This window comes from Mesoplodon mirus, assembly GCF_964341445.2.
Source record: "Mesoplodon mirus genome assembly, chromosome: 10".
NCBI lineage: Eukaryota > Metazoa > Chordata > Mammalia > Artiodactyla > Ziphiidae > Mesoplodon > Mesoplodon mirus.
In genome coordinates this window covers 25,722,775-25,748,970 of record NC_138986.1, presented here as the reverse complement: position 1 = coordinate 25,748,970, position 26,196 = coordinate 25,722,775, and the positions used below count along the sequence as shown (strand labels likewise).

Below are 26,196 nucleotides of genomic sequence, written 5' to 3'. Positions count from 1 at the left end.
TCAAAGCTGTTGATGGTTTGTTTGTATTTCTGTCTTGGAAACATGTTTATATGGAATCTAAAAACAAAAAAAAAAGGTGCTGAAGAACGTGGGGGCAGGACAGGAATAAAGACGCAGACATAGAGAATGGACTTGAGGCACGGGGAGGGGGAAGGGTAAGCTGGGATGAAGTGAGAGAGTGGCATGGACGTATATACTGTACTGAATACAGGAAATTATATTACTTCTAGAAAGAGCAAGGCGTGTTCATGGACTGGTAAGGGACTTACCATGTGATGATTAGTTCACCAAAACAATTGTTTGAGAGCCCTTGTGTATGTGTTCTCTGTAGCCATCCTAAGAAGGTGAGCTGCTGATATGCTATGATTTTGTTTTTTGTTTGTTTTTTGTTTTTGGTTGCACAGCGTGGCTTCAGGAATCTTAGTTCCCTAACCAGGGATTGAACCCCCTGCAGTGGAAGTGTGGAGTCCTAACCACTGGACCGCCAGGGAATTCCCATGATATGCTATGATTTCTGCACAGCTTTTGGGGTTTTTTTTGCTGTGTTTTTAAAAATCCATGTGCAGTTTCATAGTTGGTCATAGTTTTGTGTACGTGTGTGGCGATGTTTGGGGGTGGGTGTACATAAGGCTTGGATCACTTGACTGCCAGCGTTGCTGAGCTCACATGTTGTCCTTATTTATGTGTTTCCCAGGGAGAAATGCCTGCTGCCTCTCCAGTTGGCTTTGGAGTCCAAGAATGTGAAGCTGGCCCAGCATGCCTTGGCAGGGATACAGGTATGGCTCTGAGTGCAACAGGATGACAGAAATTGACAGACCACTTTGGCATTGAAAGAACAAATAGTTAACATTCTAAATACTAGCTGTTTAAAGACCCAGACAAAAATTTGATTGAACTGGGTAATAACCAGAGAAGATAACAGGATTTTCTTGTATTTACCAGCATTTCTCTGTGTACAGCGTTATCTTGCTGAGCATTTGTTGTTCGGACACTGACTCATGGAGACTCAGCTAAGCCCACACAGAAATGAAATATTTTTTGTGACACCAAACTTTTAACAGAGTAAGGGCTCCCAAGAGAGATGCTTCCAGTTCTATACCAACTCAAATCTTACATGCATTCAAGTTCTCTGGGTCTGTGTCATGAGCAATGATGGTAAGCTGGAAAGAGTTTGTTTTGTTTTCTGTTCTACAGTTAGGTTGGCGAATGGATTAATGTGTTTTGTTTCCAGAACAAGATTGGGAAGAAAAAAGAAATTTTGTGTCGTCAGAGAAGTCAAATTGCACAAATGCATTTCCTTCTCTGAGCATTTGTTCATTTTGTTTTACATTGTACATAATAGGTCTAATCCAAAGGTGCAAAGTTGTTGGCTGTATAGATACATTGACTTCTTAAGTGGTTTGGTATGTGAATGACAAGCACTGTGGAGTTCAAGCCTACGGGGTATTCTTTCAGCCTGACCGGGGATTGGTGGCATTTGTTGGATGTCTTCTCACATTACTGTTTCATCATTAGCTCTTTAAGTTCAGAGAGGTCTCTAATACCTTTAGAGAAATAAATATGAAAGAGTAAGAAAATTACAACTCCTTTTTTCCCTAGAAGATTGGAATTAGAGGATGTATATCTCAATGTATATCTCTAATACCTTTAGAGAAATAAATATGAAAGAGTAAGAAAATTACAACTCCTTTTTTCCCTAGAAGATTGGAATTAGAGGATGTATATCTCAATATGCAATAGCATTAGAAATTCTTAAACATTTAAAAAAATATAAACAAACAATGAAAACTCTTCTTTTCTCCAAAGTAATTGGGCCAACTTTAAAAATGAATGGGGGGGGCTTCCCTGGTGGTGCAGTGGTTGGGAGTCCGCCTGCCGATGCAGGGGACGCGGGTTCGTGCCCCGGTCCGGGAGGATCCCGTGTGCCGTGGAGCGGCTGGGCCCGTGGGCCATGGCTGCTGAGCCTGTGCTCCACAACGGGAGAGGCCACAACAGTGAGAGGCCCGTGTAACGCAAAAAAAAAAAAAAGAATGGGGACTTCCCTGGTGGCGCAGTGGTTAAGAATCCACCTGCCAATAGGGGACACGAGTTCGAGCCCTGGTCCAGGAAGATCCCACATGCCACGGAGCAACTAAGCCTGTGTGCTACAACTACTGAGTTTAGAGCCCGCAAGGCACAACTACTGAGCCCATGTGCCAGAACTACTGGAGCCCACATGCCTAGAGCCCGTGCTCCGCAACAAGAGAAGCCACCGCAGTGAGAAGCCTGTGCACGGCAATGAAGAGTAGCCCCTGCTCGCTGCAACTAGAGAATGCCCTTGCACAGCGATGAAGACCCAATGCAGCCAAAACTAAATTAATTAATTTTAAAAAAATGAATGGGAGTTTGTTTTGACCTGCCACTATGTTCCCTTTTCTTTAGCAGTATATAGATTTTCCATTTAGTTACTTTTTTTTTTTTTTAACCCTCAAACACTCTTAAGTTACAGTATCATGTTTCAATAATCGTGGGAACTTCTCTGATCTGGGGGGCAGGGAGTCTTCCTCTCAGCATCCCTTGTGACCTCCCATTAACTTAAGGCATTTTTTAAGAGCTTTCTAGTCTTTATCACTTTAAGTAAAAACAGGTTTGTATATAAACTAACTCTGGGCTGCCCTACATACATTACAGGAGAGTCAAAAATCTCTTTTGAGAGAATACCTCAGAGATATTGTGGGTTCAGTTCCAGACCACCATAATAAAGCAAATATTAGAGTGAGCCACATGAAGTTTTTGATTTTCCAGTGCATATAGAAGTTATGTTTACACTGTACTGTAGTCTCTTAAGTGTGCAATAGCATTATGTCTAAAAAATGTACATATTTTAATTAAAAAATACCTTATGGATAAAAAATGCCAACATCATTTGAGCCTTCAGTCATCTGTAGCAGTAACATCAAAGATCACTGATCACAGATCATCGTAACAAATGCAGTAATAATGGAAAGGTTTAAAATATTACCAGAATTACCAAAAAGTGACATAGAGACACGATGTGGGCAAATGCTATTGAAAAAAATGGGGGCAGTAGACTCGATTGACACACGGTTGCCACAAACCTTCAATTTATAAAAAACACAATACCTGTGAAGTGGAGTAAAGCTAAGTGCAATAAAATGAGGTATAGCTGTATAGACAAATTCAGGGAGTCCTAAGAAGAAGGTTTAAAATACTTGTTTTCCGGATCTGCAGTGACATTCAGCTAGAAGAGGGAGTCATTACCCTGGATGAATCAGAATTCCAAAAATTCTTCATGGCTGCAACCCTATGCTGCATCGGCCAAGGACAAATTTAATAGGGATAAATATAAAATCCATCCTACACTGGGGTCTCAAAAATCGCCCCAGGACAGAATAGGGGAGAATAGCTTAACTGCAGCCCTTGTGAATGAGAAGTTTCTGGGTGAGTCAGCACAGAATGTGCTGTGACTTAGAACTAAGCTAATTTGATCTGAGAATGTGATTAAACTTCTGCATTACTGTTTTTTGTTTGGTTTTAGGCAATAAACAGATTTAATTATCTTACACAACTAGAATTACAGAGGTAAGCAATTCCAGGTTTGGAATAGGAGAGCAATGGTGCCACCAAAGACCGCATTTCTTTCTTTCCCCTCTGCCATCCTTTTATTATTATTCTTCTTAAAAGACTTATTTTAGAGCAGTTTTAGGTTTAGAGTAAAATTGAGAGGAAGGTGCAGAAATTTCCCATATACTCCCTCCCCCCACACATGCATAGCCTCCCACAGCATCAACATCACTCCCAGAATGGTAGTTTTTTTTTTTAACCAAGGATGAACCTTCACTGACACATCATAATCACCCAAAGTCCATACATTTACCTTCATATGCACTCTCGGGTTCTCCCACTCTGTACCAGCAGACCACCCCTGAAGTGTCACATGCACACTGGAGGCCACATGTTAAGGAGGAGAGTGTCTGTGAAACCATATCACGCAGAGAACATCCGATGGCTCCCGAGGAGGTTTAGTGTGGAGAAGAAGAGATTTAGGTGGACTTCATAGCTGACTTGAGATCTTTTAGAAGCTTAATCTGCGTGACTCCAGGGACAGATGAGGGCATAGAGGTGGTAGGCAATGGGGTTTTGGTACAATCTCAGGAAGAATTTTATGAAAAGTAAGATTTGTTCTCAAATAGAGGAGAGCTATCCTGCAAGATGTAGTGACTTCTGGGAAACCTCATGAAAGTGACTGTCTTCTTGTGTAGGTTTTTGTGGGATTGATTTTCTGATGGAATGGTATTAAGATTTGTAGATTCATGAATAATTCCTGGGTAAATGACAGCTCACATTAGGAAGTACAAAGGTAAATATTTGAAAAATTAACTCGTCTCCAGGACCTTCTCCTTTCCTGTGACAAAGCTGCATTCAGAACAGGCAAGTGTAGGGCTTCCCTTGTGGTGCAGTGGTTAAGAATCCGCCTGCCATTGCAGGGGACATGGGTTCAAGCCGTGGTCTGGGAAGATCCCACCTGCCGCAGAGCAACTAAGCCCTTGTGCCACAACTACTGAGCCCACATGCCTAGAGCCCATGCTCCGCAACAGAAGCCACCGCAATGAGAAGCCCAAGCACTGCAGTGAAGAGTAGCCCCCGCTCACTGCAACTAGAGAAAGCCCGCACACAGCAACAAAGACCCAACACAGCCAAAAATCAACAGATTAAAAAATTAAAAAAAAAAAAGGCAAGTGTGAACGTTGTGAGGGGCTACATTCCCCTTGGCACATTCGTCCTCCGTCCCCGCCAACCAAATGACCTATTTGGCCACCACGTTAGAACTGCACTTCATAAAATTTAGAGTGAATTATCTAATAGCAAGAAAAAGCCTTTGCCAAAAACCGTTTACCAAAGGCTTGGTGCATTTTTCTTTTTAATGGCACATAGCAGCAGCTCCTCCTCATGGTCTCCAGCTATATGCCTCCTGAGTAAGAAACATTATCCTCAGTACATGCTAAGCTACAACAGAATAAGGCAGCAGGGGAAAGCCTATCTGATCACTGCCTTGTGCCTCTTTACAGAAGCTTCTGGCGGAAGAGAGGTTTGTATCCATGGAAACGGACTCTGATGAGAAGCAGCTGCTCAATCAGATCCTGAACACCGTGAAAGTGACGCCTTCCCTCCACGAAGACCTGCAGGTGGAAGTGATGAAGGTGGGTTGGACGCGGCTCCCAGTTTGCGTCACTGGGACGGGAACAAACGCTGATGCTCCCATCCTCATTGTTATCCTGAAAATGCCTCTGCGTGCTGGTCATTTGGAATATATGGTTATTATCCTTGCTTAGGGTGCCCTGGAATAACCTTGATCATTGAACAGAAATGACAACGATCATTCCTGTTCAACGTAAGTAAAAAGGTACGATTTCAATAAATCCGTAAGATTTTTGGCCTGATCTTGCATATCAAATGTTGTTAGGAAATGTTTTTGTGATCGTTTGAGAGAATGTATGTGAGTAGTTGCAGCTTGGGGTAGATCTGATCATTCTAGGCGTTCTGCTTGCCTGTATATGGTAAAACAAAGCAAAGACCTAATGATGTTTTGACATATACTAAGGTTTTAGAATAGTCAGTTTAAGGGAAGGAAAACCATCCTTGGGAGCCATATCAGAATCACAGCTTTATTTCCATCCTCAAATTATGTGAACCTTATCTCCCACATGGGATAGCGTCTCTCCCATCCCTTTCCCCCCTTTTTCCCCTCCTGTGAGTGAACAGTGAGTTGGGCAGAAAAGGATGGAAATCTCTATCCCAGAACAGCACCTTGGTCAGAGGAACACAGCTGGAACCCATGAGGTGGCTTTTGATCACGTCATCTATCCATTTCCTCCCTAGAGGAGTGTGTGTAGAGAAATGTGTAAGAGTCGTTGCTGTCATATAATGGTTGATTTCTTCCTGGAAATGCACTGAAGGATTTTTATCTTCGATAAGAGATGTCACTTTTCCAGCTTTCAGTTTCTCCACTGAGAAGAGAAAAGATCAACTTCAATCATGACATTGTCTTAATGCCCTGCGTCTCCCCCCTAGCCCTGTTGGTAGGTAATTTAGTGTAGTGATTAAGAGCTCAGACTTTGAAGCCAGCCTGTCTGGGTTTGAATACTTATTCACTTTGTAGTTGGATTTCCTTTGACAGATTCCTGAACCACTCTGTGCTTTGGTCTCCTCATCTGAAGAATGGGGGAAATAGAAGCACCTACCCAATAGGACTATTGTGAGGATTAAGTAAGGTGATAGTTGTAAGGAATTTAGCACAGTATCTGGCCCAAAGCAAGTACTTTAGAAGTGTTGTACGTTACTATTTCTATTCCTACTACTTCTGCTACCACTATGTACTGCTGCTGAGCCATAATCTCAGTGGGTGGGTCTAGGAATATTGTTATACACAGTAAACACTGAGAATCTCTGAGCTAGCTGACCTTTAAGCTCTCATTGACTTTAACTCTGATTCTGGAACGTCCAGTTTTGCCTTATCCTTTGACATACATTGGGCAGCTGCATTCCTAGGAAACAAAGAGTAACTGCCTCTTAGATTTGTTTTACTTTTCTGCTACATCTGTGCCACCATTGAGAGAGGCAAGGCCAACTGCCGTATTCATCGCTTTTATGACTTTCAAGTCTAGCCTGTTGATCCTTCTTCCACTAATAGGTCTCCAGGTACTGGAGGGTGAGTGTTGATGTCATAACAGACACACCTTACAGATTTCATATTATTCTGGAAATTCTCCCAGGAATACAGCTTTTCATGGAAAACAGGAATTTGTATTAAAAATTAAAATGAGAAAGTACCTATTCTTCTAGGAGCTATGGAGGACAGCAGGATGTTTAATGGTTATGTCAACAGAAACCCCGTTTTAAAAACTTAAACTTGCTTTCTAATTCCAGCCCAGTGGTGCCTTCTGCTAGCCTTGCTGAGGACAGGAGTTGACACATGTTAGCTCTGCTGGAAATCCTGGAAAGCCTGTCTTAATGGACTTTCTAATGATACCTTAGTAGACCGTGGTACTTGTAGTTAATGTCTGGGAATAGATCAGACATTGTCAGAAAAAAAGAAAAACAATAATCTGGGCCGCCATTCTTCATAATTAGATATCCAAAAAATTTTTTAACCATAAGGGCCTTTGGTACATGCTACTGTTTTTAAAATTTTAAACATTGTTGGTATTGGGAAAAAATATTTCAATTGACAATAAACCTAGCCTTAACATAGTTTTTTTGTAGTATACTTTTATTTTAGACAAACATTTTTGGCCAAGCAGCTAGGAAATTAATGATGAGATAACTGTACTTTACAGTAATATTATTATTTTTTTAACATCTTTATTGGAGTATAATTGCTTTACAGTGGGGTGTTTGTTTCTGCTTTATAACAAAGTGAATCAGTTATACATATACATATGTCCCCATATCTCTTCCCTCTTGCATCTCCGTCGCTCCCACCCTCCCTACCCCACCTCTCTAGGTGGTCACAAAGCACCGAGCTGATCTCCCTGTGCTATGTGGCTGCTTCCCACCAGCTATCTATTTTACGTTTGGTGTGTATGTATGTCCATGCCACTCTCACTTTGTCCCAGCTTACCCTTCCCCCTCCCCGTATCCTCAAGTCCATTCTCTAGTAGGTCTGCATCTTTATTCCTGTCTTGCCCCTAGGTTCTTCATGACCATTTTTTTTTTTAGATTCCATATATATGTGATAGCATACAGTATTTGTTTTTCTCTTTCTGACTTACTTCACTCTGTATGACAGTATCTGTGTCCATCCACTTCACTACATATAACTCAGTTTCATTTCTTTTTATGGCTGAGTAATATTCCATTGTATATATGTGCCACATCTTCTTTATCCATTCATCCGATGATGGACACTTAAGTTGCTTCCATGTCTTGGCTATTATAAATAGAGCTGCATTGAACATTTTGGTACATGACTCTTCTTGAATTATGGTTTTCTCAGGGTATATGCCCAGTAGTGGGATTGCTGGGTCATATGGTAGTTCTATTTTTAGTTTTTTAAGAAACCTCCGTACTGTTCTCCATAGTGGCTGTATCACTTTACATTCCCACCAACAATGCAAGAGGGTTCCCTTTTCTCCACACCCTCTCCAGCATTTACTGTTTGTAGATTTTTTGATGATAGCCACTGTGACCACTGTGAGATGATATCTCATTGTAGTTTTGATTTGCATTTCTCTAATGATTAATGATGTTGAGCATTCTTTCATGTGTCTATTGGCAATCTGCATATCTTCTTTGGAGAAATGTCTATTTAGGTCTTCTGCCCATTTTTGCATTCGGTTGTTTGTTTTCTTGATATTGAGCTGCATGAGCTGCTTGTAAATTTTGGAGATTAATCCTTTGTCAGTTGCTTCATTTGCAAATATTTTCTCCCATTCTGAGGTTTGTCTTTTTGTCTTAGTTATGGTTTCCTTTGCTGTGCAAAAGCTTTTAATTTTCATTAGGTCCCATTTGTTTATTTTTGTTTTTATTTCCATTTCTCTAGGAGGTGGGTCAAAAAGGATCTTGCTGTGATTTATGTCATAGAGTGTTCTGCCTATGTTTTCCTCTAAGTTTTATAGTGTCTGGCCTTACATTCAGGTCTTAAATCCATTTTGAGTTTATTTTTGTATATGGTGTTAGGGAGTGTTTTAATTTCATTCTTTTACAAGTAGCTGTCCAGTTTTTCCAGCCCCACTTAGTGAAGAGGCTGTCTTTTCTCCACTGTATATTCTTCCCTCCTTTATCAAAGATAAGGTGACCACATGTGCGTGGGTTTATCTCTGGGCTTTCTATCCTGTTCCATTGATCTATATTTCTGTTTTTGTGCCAGTACCATACTGTCTTGATTACTATAGCTTTGTAGTATAGTCTGAAGTCAGGGAGTCTGATTCCTCCAGCTCCGTTTTTCTTTCTCAAGATTGCTTTGGCTATACGGGGTCTTTTGTGTTTCCATACAAATTGTGAAATTTTTTGTTGTAGCTCTGTGAAAAATGCCAGTGGTAGTTTGATAGGAATTGCACTGAATCTGTAGATTGCTTTGGGTAGTACAGTCATTTTCACAATGTTGATTCTTCCAATCCAAGAACATGGTATATCTCTCCATCTATTTGTATCATCTTTAATTTCTTTCATCAGTGTCTTATAATTTTCTGCATATAGGTCCTTTGTCTCCTTAGGTAAGTTTATTCCTAGATATTTTATTCTTTGTGTTGAAGTGGTAAATGGGAATGTTTTCTTAATTTCACTTTCAGATTTTTCATCATTGGTGTATAGGAATGCAAGAGATTTCTGTGCATTAATTTTGTATCCTGCAACTTTCCCAAATTCATTGATTAGCTCTAGTAGTTTTCTGGTAGCATCTTTAGGATTCTCTATGGATAGTATCATGTCATCTGCAAACAGTGACAACTTTATTTCTTCTTTCCCAATTTGGATTCCTTTTATTTCTTTTTCTTCTCTGATTGCTGTGGCTAAAACTTCCAAAACTATGTTGAATAATGGTGAGGTGGGCAACCTTGTCCTGCTCCTGATCTTAGTGGAAATGGTTTCGGTTTTTCACCATTGAGGACAATGTCAGCTGTGGATTTGTCATATATGGCCTTTATTATGTTGAGGAAAGTTCCCTCTATGCCTACTTTCTGGAGGGTTTTCATCATAAATGGGTGTTGAATTTTGTCGAAAGCTTTCTCTGCATCTATTGAGATGATCATATGCTTTTCCTCCTTCAATTTGTTAATATGGTGTATCACATTGATTGATTTGCATATATTGAAGAATCCTTGCATTCCTGGGATAAACCCCACTTGATCCTAGTGTATGATCCTTTTAATGTGCTGTTGGATTCTGTTTGCTAGTATTTTGTTGAGGATTTTTGCATCTATGTTCATCAGTGATATTGGCCTGTAGTTTTCTTTCTTTGTGACATCTTTGTGTGGTTTTGGTATCAGAGTGATGGTGCCCTCGTAGAATGAGTTTGGGAATGACCTGCCCTCTGCTATATTTTGGAAGAGTTTGAGAAGGGTAGGTGTTAGCTCTTCTCTAAATGTTTGATAGAATTTGCCTGTGAAGCCATCTGGTCCTGGGCTTTTGTTTGTTGGAAGATTTTTAATCAGTTTCAATTTCAGTGCTTATGATTGGTCTGTTCATATTTTCTATTTCTGTCTGGTTCAGTCTCGGAGGTTGTGCATTTCTAAGAATTTGTCCATTTCTTCATGGTTGCCCATTTTATTGGCTTATAGTTGCTTGTAGTAATCTCTCCTGATCCTTTGTATTTCCTGCAGTGTCAGTTCTTACTTCTCCTTTTTCATTACTAATTCTATTGTTTTGAATCTTCTCCCTTTTTTTCTTGATAAGTCTGGCTAATGGTTTATCAATTTTGTTTATCTTCTCAAAGAACCAGCTTTTAGTTTTATTGATCTTTGCTACTGTTTTCTTTGTTTCCATTTCATTTATTTCTGATCTTTATGATTTCTTTCCTTCTGCTAACTTGGGTTTTTTTTTTTGTTGTTCTTCTTTCTCTAATTGCTTTAGGTGTAAGGTTAGGTTGTTTATTTGAGATGTTTCTTCTTTCTTAAGGTAGGATTGTATTGCTATAAACTTCCCTCTTAGAACTGCTTTTGCTGCATCCCATATGTTTTGGATCATCGTATTTTCATTGTCATTTGTCTCTAGGTATTTTTTTATTTCCTCTTTGATTTCTTCAGTGATCTCTTCGTTATTTAGTAACATATTGTTTAGCCTCCATGTGTTTGTGTGTTTTATGGTTTTTTCCCTGTAATTCATTTCTAATCTCATAGCATTTTGGTCAGAAGAGATGCTTGATATGATTTCAATTTTCTTAAATTTACTGAGGCTTGATTTGTGACCCAAGATGTGATCTATCCTGGAGAATGTTCCATGCACACTTGAGAAGAAAGTGTAGTCTGCTGTTTTTGGATGGAATGTCCTATAAATATCAATTAAATCTATCTGGTCTATTGTGTCATTTAAAGCTTCTGTTTTCTTATTTATTTTCATTTTGGATGATCTGTCCATTGGTGAAAGTGGGGTGTTAAAGTCCCCTACTATGATTGTGTTACTGTCGATTTCCCCTTTTATGGCTATTAGTATTTGCCTTATGTATTGAGTTGCTCCTATGTTGGGTGCATAAATATTTACAATTGTTATATCTTCTTCTTGGATTGATCCCTTGATCATTATGTAGTGTGCTTCTTTGTCTCTTGTAATAGTCTTTGTTTTAAAGTCTATTTTGTCTGATATGAGAATTGCTATTCCAGCTTTCTTTTGATTTCCATTTGCATGGAATATCTTTGTCCATCCCCTCATTTTCAGTCTGTATGTGTCCCTAGGTCTGAAGTGGGTCTCTTGTAGACAGCATATATACAGGTCTTGTTTTTGTATCCATTCATCCAATCTGTGTCTTTTGGTTGCAGCATTTAATCCATTTATATTTAGGGTAATTATTGATATGTATGTTCCTATTACCATTTTCTTAATTGTTTTGGGTTTATTATTGTAGGTCTTTTCCTTCTCTTGTGTTCCCTGCCTAGAGAAGTTCCTTTAGCATTTGTTGTAAAGCTGGTTTGGTGGTGCTGGACTCTCTTAGCTTTTGCTTGTCTGTAAAGGTTTTAATTTCTCCCTTGAATCTGAATGAGATCCTTGCTGGGTAGATTACTCTAGGTTGTAGGTTTTTCTTCTTCATCACTTTAAATATGCCCTGCCACTCCCTTCTGGCTTGCAGAGTTTCTGCTGAAAGATCAGCTGTTAACCTTATGGGGATTTCCTTTTGTGTTATTTTGCCCTTGCTGCTTTTAATATTTGTTCTTTGTATTTAATTTTTGATAGTTTGGTGATATGTGTCTTGGCATGTTTCTCCTTGGATTTATCCTGTATGAGACTCTCTGTGCTTCCTGGACTTGATTAACTATTTCCTTTCCCATATTAGGGAAGTTTTCAACTATAATCTCTTCAAATATTTTCTCAGTCCCTTTTTCTCTTCTTCTTCTGGGACCCCTATAATTCGAATGTTGGTGCGTTTAATGTTGTCCCAGAGGTCTCTGAGACTGTCCTCAATTCTTTTCATTCTTTTTTCTTTATTCTGCTCTGCAGTAGTTATTTCCACTATTTTATCTTCCAGGTCACTTATCTGTTCTTCTGCCTCAGTTATTCTGCTATTGATCCCTTCTAGAGAATTTTTAATTTCATTTGTTTTGTTGTTCATCACTGTTTCTTTGCTCTTTAGTTCTTCTAGGTCCTTGTTAAATGTTTCTTGTATTTTCTCCATTCTATTTCCAAGATTTTGGATCATCTTTACTATCATTATTCTGAATTCTTTTTCAGGTACACTGCCTATTTCCTCCTCATTTGTTATGTCTGGTGGGTTTTTGCCTTGCTCCTTCATCTGCTGTGTGTTTCTCTGTCTTCTCATTTTGCTTAACTTACTGTGTTTGGGGTCTCTCTTTCGCAGGCTGCAGGTTGTAGTTCCCGTTGTTTTTGGTGTCTGTCCCCAGTGGCTAAGGTTGGTTCAGTGGGTTGTGTAGGCTTCCTGGTGGAGTGGATTAGTGCCTGTGTTCTGGTGGATGAGGCTGGATCTTGCCTTTCTGGTGGGCAGGTCCACATCTGGTGGTGTATTTTGGGGTGTCTGTGGCCTTATTATGATTTTAGGCAGTCTCTGTGCTAATGGATGGGGTTGTGTTCTTTTCTTGCTAGTTGTTTGTTATAGGGTGTCCAGCACTGTAGCTTGCTGGTCGTTTAGTGGAGCTGGGTCTTGGCGTTGAGATGGAGATCTCTGTGAGATTTTCACCGTTTGATATTATGTGGAGCCGGGAGGTGTCTTGTGGACCAGTGTCATGAACTTGGCTCTCCCACCTCAGTGGCACAGCCCTGACGCCTGGCTGTAGCACCAAGAGCCTGTCCTCCACACGGCTCAGAATAAAAGGGAGGGAAAAAAGAAAGAAGAAGATAAAATAAAATAAAGTAAAATAAAGTAAAATAAAATAATATAAAGTTATTAAAATAAAAAGTAATTATTAAGAAAAAAATTTTTAAGTAATAAAAAAATAAAAACGAATAGATCCCGAGGACAAATGGTGAAAACAGAGCTATACAGACAAAATCACACACAGAAGCATACACATGCACAAAAAGAGAAAAAGGGAAATATATATATATTTCTTTGCTCCCAAAGTCCCCTGCCTCAATTTGGGATGATTCGTTGTCTATTCAGGTATTCCACAAATGCAGGGTACATCAAGTTGATTTTAGAGATTTAATCCACTGCTCCTGCGGCTGCTGGGAGAGATTTCCCTTTCTCGTGTTTGTTCGCACAGCTCCCGGGGTTCAGCTTTGGATTTGGCCCCGCCTCTGCGTGTAGGTCGCCTGAGGGCGTCTGTTCTTCGCTCAGACAGGACGGGGATAAAGGAGCAGCTGATTCGGGGGCTCTGGCTCACTCAGGCCCTGGGGGAGGGAGGGGCACGGATGCGGGGTGAGCCTGCGGCGGCAGAGGCCGGCGTGACGTTGCACCAGCCCGAGGCGCGCCGTGCGTTCTCCCGGGGAAGTTGTCCCTGGATCACGGGACCCTGGCAGCGGCGGGCTGCATAGGCTCCCGGGAGGGGCGGTGTGGATAGTGACCTGCGCTCGCACACAGGCTTCTTGGCGGCGGCAGCAGCAGCCCCAGCGTCCCACGCCCGTCTCTGGGGGCCGTGGAAAGCCGCGGCTCGCGCCCGTCTCTGGAGCTCCTTTAAGCAGCGCTCTTAATCCCCTCTCCTCGTGCACCAGGAAACAGAGAGGGAAGAAAAAGTCTCTTGCCTCTTTGGCAGGTCCAGACTTTTTCCCGGACTCCCTCCCGGCCAGCTGTGGTGCACTAACCCCTTCAGGCTCTCTTCCCGCCGCCAGCCCCAGTCCTCTCCCTGCGCTCCGACGGAAACCCGAGCCTCAGTTCCCAGCCCCGCCCGCCCCGGCGGCCGAGCAGACAAGCCACTCGGGCTGGTGAGTGCCGGTCGGCACCGATCCTCTGTGCGGGAATCTCTCCGCTTTGCCCTCCGAACCCCTGTTGCTGCGCTCTCCTCCGCGGCTCTGAAGCTTCCCCCCTCCGCCACCCGCAGTCTCCACCCGTGAAGGGGCTCCTAGTGTGTGGAAACCTTTCCTCCTTCACGGCTCCCTCCCACTGGGGCGGGTCCCGTCCCTATTCTTTTGTCTCTGTTTTTTCTTTTGCCCTACCCAGGTACGTGGGGACTTTCTGGCATTTTGGGAGGTCTGAGGTCTTCTGCCAGCGTTCAGTAGGTGTTCTGTGGGAGTTGTTCCACGTGTAGATGTATTTCTGATGTATCTGTGGGGAGGAGGGTGATCTCCGTGTCTTACTCTTCTGCCATCTTGAAGCTCTCTCTCCAGTAATATTATTAACATCAGATGAAACTTTGGAGTTGGTGGCCTGACTGTGATAGCCTACAAGTAAGGGCTCCATGATTATTTCCGATTTCTGAGATTTAAATTACTCATTTGGGCATAAAGATATACACAACTTATAGCATATGGGGCTTAGAAATAAGTTTTATACCCTTTCTCCATGCATGAGGAATTTGTATACCAACTTTAGTCATCTTCAGATGTGTGCACCCTGTTCTCTTATAATTTTGTAATGCTTGTCATGACCCAAGTAAAAACTTTAAAATAAGTTCTTGTTTTGCTAATAATATCATTACCACATTAAAATGCTTTTACCGGGCCTCCCTGGTGGCGCAGTGGTTGAGAGTCCGCCTGCCGATGCAGGGGATACGGGTTCGTGCCCCGGTCTGGGAGGATCCCATATGCCGCGGAGCGGCTGGGCCCGTGAGCCATGGCCGCTGGGCCTGCGCATCCGGAGCCTGTGCTCCGCAACGGGAGAGGCCACAACAGTGAGAGGCCCGCATACCGCAAAAAGGAAAAAAAAAAAAAAAAAAATGCTTTTACCACTCTTCCTCCCAGAAATTACACACACACACACACACACACACACACACATACACATGCATAATATATATATATATATAGAGAGAGGCAGAGAGAATATGAATTGGAGGAGTCCTCAGAGGGAAAGACTGGATTCCTATTATATATGAAGGGTATATTAATTTATTCTTGGTGCTTCTTTGTAACTCATTCTGATAATAAATTATCTAAACTAGATATTTCTTGTAAAAATTCTCTAGTCATTTTATAGAAATGTATTGTAGGAGAATCTTTTAAAATGTTATATGGTAGGCATTTTCAAATGTTGGTCTGAGTATACTATTCAGGAGAGATAAAGCCACACCCTGCAGTTTTTATTTATGTCTCTTCAACCGTGGCATAGTACATTTTTATGACAAATCCTAAGTGCTGTTTTTCAAAAAGCTGTATCATACATTTTACTCACATATTGCTATCTGCTAGTGTTTATAAACATGAGAAATTGAGCCATGTCACATTCTTAGAAGTGTTGTAGCAATTGTATTAAATTCCTGGGGAGAAAATAACATGGTTCCCTGTTTTAGAGATTTCCCTGAGATTAAACAGAAAGTAGCTAATGATGAAACCCAAGATTCTGATGGTAGTGTTCTCTTTAAGAAAGAAGGCCCTAGAATTTCAATTGGAGGGTTAAGAAATGTCAATGATACTTGCTTCTGACAAATTAAATAGGGATGAGGTTAGATCACTTAGTTATGCTGTCTAACAGGACGGAGAGAAAAGGCAACTTTGATTTATTGAAATGGCTGTGGAACCCAAATAAAAATTTTACCGCTGAGCAAGTAGAGTGTCAGGACTGTAGATAATGAGGAAGAAGGTTTCTCTGAAGATGCATTACCTTTGAAATGGATTAGTAGATGGCAGGGAGCCACTTAATATTTAGGTTAAATACTTGTTCGCTTTGGTAACATTTTTCCCGTGGTGTGTACCATTTCCGTAAATGCCATGCAGACTTCATAGGAGCCAGGTACATAACTAATGATACCTCTGACTAGGGCAATTAGGAGTTTTTTTCTCCTTCTTTTGGATGGATAATCTTTAGTGATGTTATTAACTGGTACAGCTGGCTGACTCTTCAAAGAAAGGAGGGAATTGCGGCTGGACTTCAGCCTCTGTAAGCGTGTTAGAGATGTGAGCATCCTGTCTGGGGGGTGGGGGGCAGCCGGCTTTGTTGGTAAGAAAGGATATGACGCTGGATACTGAGCAAGCATTTGATGAGCGTTCTGTTATTGGACATCCTATTTTATGTGAGTCTTTAGATAATATAATTGAATATGGTGGAATGCTTTACATTTTCAAAGGAGAAATGACAGGGGCCAATTACTTAACATTTATTATGCATTAGACACTGTTAAATACATTCACACTAAGATCACACAGCTAGTGAAATGGCAGGACCAGTATTTGAATTGTAATTCAGCCTAGGCTCAAACCTGTTTTCTTAAACAGTAGGTTACCTTGACTTCTAAGCCTATCCTGAAAGACGTAGATGGTTGTCATTACTATCTGCATTTTACAGATGATTGAATAGAAAATATCAGTTACAGGCTAATAAGGGGCAAAGCTAGGAGTGGCTCAAAGTCCTGTGTGTTTTCTGTATCCTTCCATGACAGTGTATTTGCTCACTAGTTCTGTGAGCTAGATTCAAATATAAAGAAAGAATCCAAGTCTCTTTCCCGTCAAATTAGCTCATGGCTCTGGGTGTGTGTGTGTGTGTGTGTGTGTGTGTGTGTGTGTGTGTGTGTGTGTGTGTGTGAGTGAGTGATAGAGTTGGGGGAAGGAAGAGAATATCATTGAGGTATTTTTATATTTTATAACAAAAGCCAACCAAGCATCTATAGAAAATGTAAAGGGGAGAGACTAGTGGAGAAAGAGCTTACTGACTATAGGGCTGCTAGACCTAAGCTTCAGGATTTCCATTTAGAACCTGGTCCTACACGGTACCAGCATGGCAGTCACCGCCTTGGTCTGAGAGTAAGAAACAGGCCAAATGGAAGGACCATTTCTAAATATCCTCTCAGTAATGTTTTAATAGCAGAGTCTTTTTTTTTTTTTGCGGTACGCGGGCCTCCCACTGCTGCGGCCTCTCCTGTTGCAGAGCACAGGCTCCAGACGTGCAGGCTCAGTGGCCATGGCTCACGGGCCCAGCTGCTTCACGGCATGTGGAATCTTCCCAGACCGGGGCACGAACCCGTGTCCCCTGCATCAGCAGGCGGACTCTCAACCACTGCTCCACCAGGGAAGCCCTAATAGCAGAGTCTTATATTTGGACCATTTACTCAAATGGTTAGTTTTTATATCCCTAATTCTGGGCATTTGAAGAGTGCCTTATGGAAGGAATGATCATTAGTAAAATTTGAAGGGGAAATGGTTGAATTGTCCTGCCTTCTCATAAGCAAGGAGAAATCCCTTCTTAGTCTAAAGCTACCAACTTAGAAGATTTGCAGCAATCTCTGGTATGAACAAAAAATCTGGTGTTTGATGAAAAATGTTTAATTTAGAATGTACCATTATTGGAGGTTAGCTACATGCTTACATATTATTTCAATACTTAATGCAGGAAAGTATCTAAATCGTGGTTCTGTGAACTAAATGGTTCTCAAATAGCCCTCCCTCTTCCTGCTGCTAAGATCAAATGTTGATCATCTTTTTCCTTTGTACACATATAGAGAAAATTCTCAGTTTTCCTCCCAGGCTTCTTTACCCTTTGGTATGACTGCATTAGATAGACAATAAAAATATATGAAAAAGTCAGAAGCAAACAATTGAAAACTGAGAAAAGTGATTTTCCATTAAATACTTTATGCATTATTTGTTTACATGAAGCTATTTTCATCTTATCTATTAATTTCCCTTTTTTTAAAGCAAGCACCACCATTTTCAATGCCATGCCCGTTGAATACATTTGAGAGCAACTCTGCTAAGTATTTTTAAACTTTTCCCCACGGTTTTTGTTAAAGCAAATATAAATGCAGAGCCCTGCAGTATTTACTGTGGATGTTCTAGAATTCCTAGAGTGGGGAGATCCTCCAATTTTTTCACTCATTTACTCCGCAAATACTTGATCTCTTCCTGTCAGGCACTGTGCTAGGCACAGAAGATCCTATGGTGAAGAAAACAAAAACAGACAAAAAAAGAATCTTTGTTTGGAGGCTAGTGATGGAGATAGAAGTCAATGAAATAGATAAATACATGTGAACTGTGATAAATATAAGGAAAGAAAAATTTAGAAAAGTGTATTTATAATAGACCCTGCTGGAGGGCAGATGAAGAGGACAGAGAAGGCTACTCTTAACAAGTGACATTTTTGTTTTGTTTGTTTTTTTTGCGGTACGCGGGCCTCTCACTGCTGTGGCTTTTCCCGTTGCGGAGCACAGGCTCCGGACGCGCAGGCTCAGTGGCCATGACTCATGGGCCCAGCCGCTCCGCGGCATGTGGGATTCTCCTGGACCGGGGCACGAACCCGTGTCCCCTGCATCGGCAGGCAGACTCTCAACCACTGCGCCACCAGGGAAGCCCAAGAGGTGACATTTTTAAAACAAATAAGATCGAAAGCATAAGGAAGAATCAGGTAGGCAAGGATAGGGTTGGAGAAAGGGAAGAAAGGAAGGCTGTGTTAGTTAGGACTCATTTCAGCTGAAACAAGGCAGTAATTTGTTTTTCTTTTGCACTGCCTTAGGCCAGTATTGGCTGAACCCCATTATCAGAGACTCTTGTATCTTGGATTATGTTTCTCCAGCTTGTGAAACACAAGGGCTCCCCGTTTCCTGCCAAAATGTCTACATTCCAGCCAACTGGCAGGAGGAAAGTGGTGCAGGACACTTCTGCTTCTCTCCCATTGGCCAGGACCCAGTCATATGGCAGCAGTTGTAAGGAAGGCTGGAAAGTGTAGTCTTTATTTTGGGCAGCCATGTGCCCAGAATTCTATTCTTGAAAAAGACGGGGGTAGTGCTCAGAGAGAGCTGGCAGTCAGCCACCATCACTTTTCACGTGAGAATCATAGTCTGGTTTCTTTCCCTCAGAGGCAGCTGGTGCATCATCCCCTCCACCACCTGCTGCTTTTTTTTTTTTTTTTTTTTTTACTGCACTTTCCTCAGAGGAAAGGGATGATGATGCATTCAGAGAGGTATGAGGTTAGCTAAGGCCGTGGCTTATTAAGGGTAACTGCATATGCTGTGGCTTATTCAGGGAAACTGCATATCATAATTTCTCCAACTAGTTAGTCCTAAACTCAACTCAGGCATAGTGGAAAATTTCACTAGTTAGTAAGTGAAAACTAAGTATATATTTTAGTATTGTTTTTATCCCTTTGGTGCCTAACAGAGCATCTGGCATATGGCTTACTAATTGCTTGCTAATTTAGTTACTGACTAATGGAGAGAGGGAAACACATGTGGTGGTTTCCAGTGGCCCACCAGGATAATTGACAAAAGAAGCCAAACTCAATAATCTGAGTTCAAAGATGAGAAAGATCAACATGTATTCACACTTTAGAATTAAAGTAACCTCATACATAATCAGATCCTTCTTTTTATAGGTAAATTGAAGCTGGAGTGGTTCAGTTACTTACTGGGCTTACACAGTTGTTGGTAGCAAAGTTGCTTTTTCAGTCATTTGTGTTTTTCTGGAAAGGCATTGTAACAAGGCTGGGAGTTGATCTGCTTTTTGGCTGTGTGGTTTTAGAAGAAAACTGTGCATCCTCGTTTAACTGCAAGGCAAATATGAGTAATATGGCTTCTGAAAAAGAGTGAAACATAATGAGAGACTAGAAATCTCTTAGAGTAGATAGGAATTCATTGAGGAAACTTATAAGTGGCCAAGTGTGTCTAGGAGAAAGAATGGCTTTGTGTAACTGTCCTGTGAAACAGTCTTTGGACTCTATTGTTTTTAAACTTCTTGTTACTTTTCTTCTTTTCAAAATACCTAGTAGTAGAGTGGTAAGAGCACAGCTTCTCAAGCTAGAATGCCTGGTGACCTTGGGAAAGCTATTTATCTGCCTCAATTTTCTGGTCTGTAAAAAGCAAATAATATTAATATTATTGCTATAGTGACTCTTAAATGAGTTAATATAAAAGAAGTGTCTAGAACAGTACATGGCATAGGGTTGGTATTAGCTTTCATTTTTTAGTTATTAGAAAAGAATATGTATAGCATGATAATAAAATGAACACCTCTCACTCAAATTATGAACCAGAACATAGAAGTACCATTGCTTTATGTGTTTCTTCTTGTCTCTTTTCTTCCTCTATAGCCCCTTCCTATACAGCCTATAACAGGGTAATTTTCTTCTATAGTAAAGGAAGGGAGTAAAGAAAAGAAACCATATATATTTCTGATTCCTGAAAAGGGACCTCATCATATTTACTGTTGTTGAATTGTAGCTTCCTTGCTTAAAAGAAGAATTTTGTAAATTATATATCTGTTATCCACCTAGATATATTTAGGGTCCTAACCAATAGCCATGATCCCATGGTCTACAGAAAACATCCCACCATTTATCTGTGCAAATAAGTTCCTATTTTGTCCTACTAGGCAGAGTTCATATGATTTGGATATTCTACAAGAGTTTTATAATTATTAAATGTTTAACATATAGAGAATCAAGTTGTCTTTAGCCCTTTATAAACTGTCTCAAGAGGCTTTGTTGGTCATTTCTCTAAGCATTGAGTATAAAACTATCAAAAGCCTCATGCGTATATAGGCAGACAATCTGAGATGAGGCACCCATTCTGTGGAGACTCTCAGAGGGGAAGAGAGAAGGAGGTGTAAGGGTGTTATCCAGAACACACTGATGAAATTAACTTATTAAAAATCTAACTGTGAGATTAGGTCAAAATAAATTTGTTACAGTTAAACTAGAAAAGATAATTCATTGGACTTTTTAATTTTTTTTTACTTTATTTCATTGTCTGTGAATATATCTACATTACCAACAATACATAAAACTTTATAGTATTAAAAGCAAAACCAAGACAAGGATTTATAATCTAATAGGAAAAAGATAAAGATGTGCACAATTACCATAATTCAAGATAGTTGTATATGTTGTAGCAGAAGAAAAGTTCAATGGGAAAATTCAGAAGGAAAACCCACATTCAACTGGGCAGATCAGCATTTTAAGGAGGGGATACTGTTTGAGTTGGACTTTGAAAGGTGTTTGGAATTCCGTTCTTTTTATATTGGGAGAGAGGCTGGGCATTCTTGGTAGAGGAAAAGTCTTGGAGATGGAGAAGCACAGGGTGGAAACCCGGATTAGTGAGGGATAATGGTCGATGAGCCTGAAGGGGCTGTTGAAGCAGATTCTGGAGGGCCTGGTTAGAGTAAGTAAGGAGCCGGGAGTCTGTAGAGATTGGGGGGTCTTCAGAGTAGCAAGAAAGTGACATGTTCAGAGCTGGGTGTTAGATGTTGAAGGTGGGGGGAGGGGGAAAGGGTTTTGCAGGATGCTTGGAGGATCAGCAGAGCCAAGTCAGAGGCACTGGCGAGATGGCTTATTGTGAGGTTGGAGGGGACAGGAGGGGTGCCCCGCAGCTGAGTGCAGAAAAGTGCAGCTGAGCACGCTGAGGGGATTTGCAGTAGCTGGTGATTGGCGGTGGCATAGGTGGTGAGTAGGTGAGAAGGGGAAAATCCAAGATGATTTCAAGACTTGGAGCTGGAGTTTCTGGCTGAATGATGGATTTTAAGGGGCTAACTTAGGAGAGAGATGGTGAGTTCATATTGTCAGATATCAAAGAATTACAATATTTTAAAAGAACAAATACAAGGAGTTTCACATTACAGGCTTTCCAAATAGAAAACATTCATTGTAGATTTCATCACTGTGACTGACTTCTGTATATGCATTTCTAATCATATCGATTTATGTGTTTACAGTTACATTCACTGTGTATATATGATTATATTTTTTGCTTTTCATTTAACTTTAGCTTATAAGCATTTCCCACACGGCTATATTTATCCCCTCACAGATAATTTTAATGGTTGCATAATTAAGAATTTTAGAGCAGGAAGAAGTGTTAGCTGTTTACCATGTTGGAGACTTAGTGTGGTTTATGTGATTTTCATGAAATTGCATATATCATTTCTGATGTTTATAAGCTGAAATTAAGATTTGAAACTTGGGAGAAATATTGGCTCTAGAAATGCATTTGTGAGGCTTCTAGTTAGAGGTAAGAGTTATGAGATTTTGCCAAGGAAGAGGGTTTAGAGGGAGAAGATAAGAAGAATAAGAACGATTGGATTATTTGTTCAAGCGAATTAGCTAAGTTCAAGTTCATTATAATTTAATATTTACATATTTTTTCTACGGATATCACTGGTGTAATATTTCCTAGAATTAGGTGCTAAGGGCACATCTGATGTATATGTTGAATATTAAACTTATTACTAGTGGCAACAAATAAAGGCCAGGAAAGAACCTGAGACATGACAATAAATAAACCAATAAGTAATTTGCAATGTTTTCCAAACTGGGGACTCATGAGCTCTAGAAAAATCTTCTACGGACTAAAAAAACCTCTCAGAATAGCTATTTGCCAGAATTTGGGCAAGTTGAGCCAGAAAGTGATTTCTGTAATTACCTGTCACCTCAGCCTAATGTAAATCAATTTAAGTCACAAGTGGTAGACGTTTCATGCACTGAAATAATTTGATTCATTTTCTTTGGATCAAAATAAAGATTGGGGTGTGGCTCAACAGCAGCCTTGTTGGTACCTTCAATTCAGGCCCTCTGAAGGTGAAGGGTCAGTGGCTCACCCCAGGTCCCCTCTGGAAGTCCTGTATTCTAGCTCTGAGGCTTTTGGAAGCAGGGTGATGTAGAGATTCTCAGTTATATCCACAAGGCATGGGGTATAAATGACCTAAGAGTGGTTCTCAACAGGTGAGTATTTTGTCTCCCAGGGAATATTTGACAATGTCTAGAGACGTTTTTTGGTTGTCACAACTGGGGAAGGGAGAGCCACTGCCATCTAGAGGTTATAGGGGCCAGGGACGCTGCTAAACATCCTATAATACACAGGGCAATCTCCCACGAAGAGAATTATTTGGCCCCAAAATGTCAGTATTTCTGAGGTTGAGCAACTTTGCTCAAGACAAGAAAAAAATGCTTATCTTTGGCCATCCACATTTTAAATTTAGACCATAGGAAGATGGCCTCTGAAATTCTCTGTTGACTTTGTGGTACTGCACCCCCCAGACTCTAAAGATGTGTATTCTGCCCTCCTGCTGTCTGCAGGAAACTGAGCCTGCTTTGTTGTTTATAGGTGGACCCTGAGGGGAAGCATCTATTTCTACTTCATGGCCGAGGTACACTTTCAGCAGTACATAATCATAAGGCTGCACTCCCAGGAGGGGGGCAAGCCCTGCACGCAAGAGAAAGGCACTTGGTGTCTCCGTGTTCCCGTCCTTGTCACTGAATTTCCCATCTTTGTTTTTGCCAAATTTAACGGAGTAAAAAAAATAAAAGAACTGGGCTTTTTCTCAAGAAAAGGAATTATGCAAATACATTTAAGTTTATGAATCTTCAAGCCAATATACATGAGAGGCCAGAAGGGAGTGTGCATTAAGTAACAAAGCGAAAATTTCAGCCAGAACCAGAGATGGGGTTTGAAATGGTGCCTGGCATCAAGGATTTCCAGAGAGTTTGCTCCTCTTCAAATAAGGGAAAGACAAAGCCCCTGTGGGCTGTACTCAAATTTTGAGTTACTTTTTTGAGCTATAGTAGATTATTTGGCTTGATTTATAAATAGCATCTTATATTTGGAGAAATGAAACTACAGTGACCTCAGGAAACACTTATGTGTAAACTAAGCACTAATGTATATTTTAATAGTTTAAGGAAAAGAAGATTCCTGTTCATTCAACATGCCTCCTTGTCCCCAGTGTGCCTTAGGGTAGGTTGACTTCCACAGATTAACTCACTTCTTTATGGTCTCCTCGTCTTCCTCCCTGGGTCTTTCACTCCTTAATTATATGTGTTACAGCATAAATTTAGAGTTCCATTAAAGATGAGTATAGGGACTTCCCCGGTGGTCCAGTGGTTAAGACTCCACCTTCCAATGCAGGGGGCACAGGTTCACTCCCTGGTTGGGGAACTGAGATCCTATAGACCATGAGGTGCAGCCAAAAAAAAAAAAAAAAAAGGATGCATATAACATTACAAGTGTACTGTGTGTTAGACCCTGATATGCTTTTCAGAGTCCAGTGCAGTTTCCCAGTCATCATGCTCATCACAACTTATTGTAATCCCTTGTGTTTTCACTGTCTTCGAAACCAGATGTTAGCTGTACAGAGCGCAGGGGTCAGGGTATCTTTTTTAGTTCCTCCTGTATGCCCAGCACCTAGCACTAGGCCCGACCACTCGTCACACCTCAGTAAGTATTTGTGGAATGAATGAATGAATGGCAGCCTGAGTAATGCAGCACAAGGGGGAGGTCAAGTGGGAGCGCAGCTGCTATCCAGTAGGCTTAGGAATCATTTCTTTACTCCTCCATCCCCTGCAAATGGTCCTGTAGAGGACTCATTTGGAACTTTAGCAGAAATGATCTCTTTGACTCAGAAATCTTACATAAGTTACCTGTTACTGTGTTGAGTGCAAAAAAAATAGGTTCTCAGGGCTTCCCTGGTGGCATAGTGGTTGGGAGTCCGCCTGCCGATGCGGGGGACGCGGCTTCGTGCCCCGCTCTGGGAAGATCCCACATGCCGCGGAGCAACTGGGTCTGTGAGCCACAATTACTGAACCTGCGCGTCTGGAGCCTGTGCTCCGCAACAAGAGAGGCCATGATAGTGAGAGGCCCGCACACCATGATGAAGAGTGGCCCCCGCTTGCCACAACTAGAGAAAGCCCTCACATAGAAACGAAGACCCAACACAGCCAAAAATAAATAAATTAATTAATTTAAAAAAAAAAGTTAAACCTTACTACCAAGGAGCTCATAAATCTAGTGTGCGGTGGAGAGGGCACCCAGATTTAAGTAGTATATCTAAACTGCTCCAAATAAATGCTATGGAATAAGCCTTTTGCGTTTTCTGCCCATTCTGGGATTAATTCACATCTGTAGAGAAATATTTTATGTGATGGATTTTGAACAAGTTATATCTTTGTTCTCTAAAACATGTTACTTTATTATCTAATATAAAGCTTTATGAAATATATGGGAATAGGGGTCTATGAGAGATTTCAACCAGGTTGACTAGAATGGTAGGGAGTAGGTGGGGAGAGAACAGTGGTTGGATGACACCCAGATTTCATATATGGGTGAACATTGCCTTCTATTTGTGAATTCCCTTCATCCCTTCACCAATGCACCCCAGTCAGTTCATTGCCACTGGAATGACTAGGCTCTGTCTTTAATTCATCTACAACATATTGTCTGCTTTATTGCTCTGATTTCCAGTTTACCTCAGTACATCTAGTTTTTATTTGTCTGTTTGTTTAGGCTGTGCCATGTGGAATGCAAGGTCTTAGTTCCCTGACCAGGGATCAAACCCGTGCCCCTTGCTTTGGGAGCTTGGAGTCTTACCCACTGGACCACCAGGGAAGTCTCTACATCTAGTTTTAGTTGTGATTTGTTTCCCTAAGCAGCCCTAAAATAATCTGTGCAAAAGACTTAACATGGGGCATTTAAGTTGATGTGTAATAAGGTTCCAGCCAACCTTTGTAGCATCATCTCCAGCCTCTGCCTTCACACTTCATACTTTTACTCACAACATTTCCTTTGCTTGGTACATCTGTCCCTCCCTTTTCTCTCCTGTATCAGTGCTTTGCTCACACATTATCTAATCTGTGAATTCTCTGCTCTCCGAAGTTGAGATGTCTTCTGACCTTAAAAATTATTATATACCTCACGGTTGCAGTAGCACTCACTAGTCAGCCATGAAGTATAGTTGTACAAGTATTCATTTCTCCAATAGATGGTGAGTTTGTAATGGTAAAGATGGTGCTTGCTTTGTATTTGTGACCCCACAGCAACTAGAACCTTGGCGAATAATGCCTTGAATTGATTTGGGGCCTGAAAGGGAGAACACCAAGGAGAGAGGAAGTGGAGCTGTGTCAGAATGACGAGGGCTTTAGGCAGTAGGAATTGGGGGCAGTGATACATAGTAGGATGAAGACTTGGAAAGATTTATGCTTTTGAATGCGGATGATCTGATTGATTTTTTTTTTTTTTTACTTAAAAT

General features: G+C 40.9%; 1 protein-coding gene across 1 annotated transcript in view; it reads left to right on the top strand.

The window, feature by feature from the left end:
* Positions 1–26,196, top strand: part of ARFGEF3 (ARFGEF family member 3) — a gene marked incomplete at its 5' end in the record, with an annotated part of 191,581 nt that overhangs the window by 42,647 nt on the left and 122,738 nt on the right. Inside the window, 2 exons of the mRNA XM_082634251.1 lie at positions 695–776; positions 5,070–5,201. Coding sequence (XP_082490377.1) covers positions 695–776; positions 5,070–5,201 — 214 coding nt within the window. The remainder of the gene's footprint in view (positions 1–694; positions 777–5,069; positions 5,202–26,196) is intronic.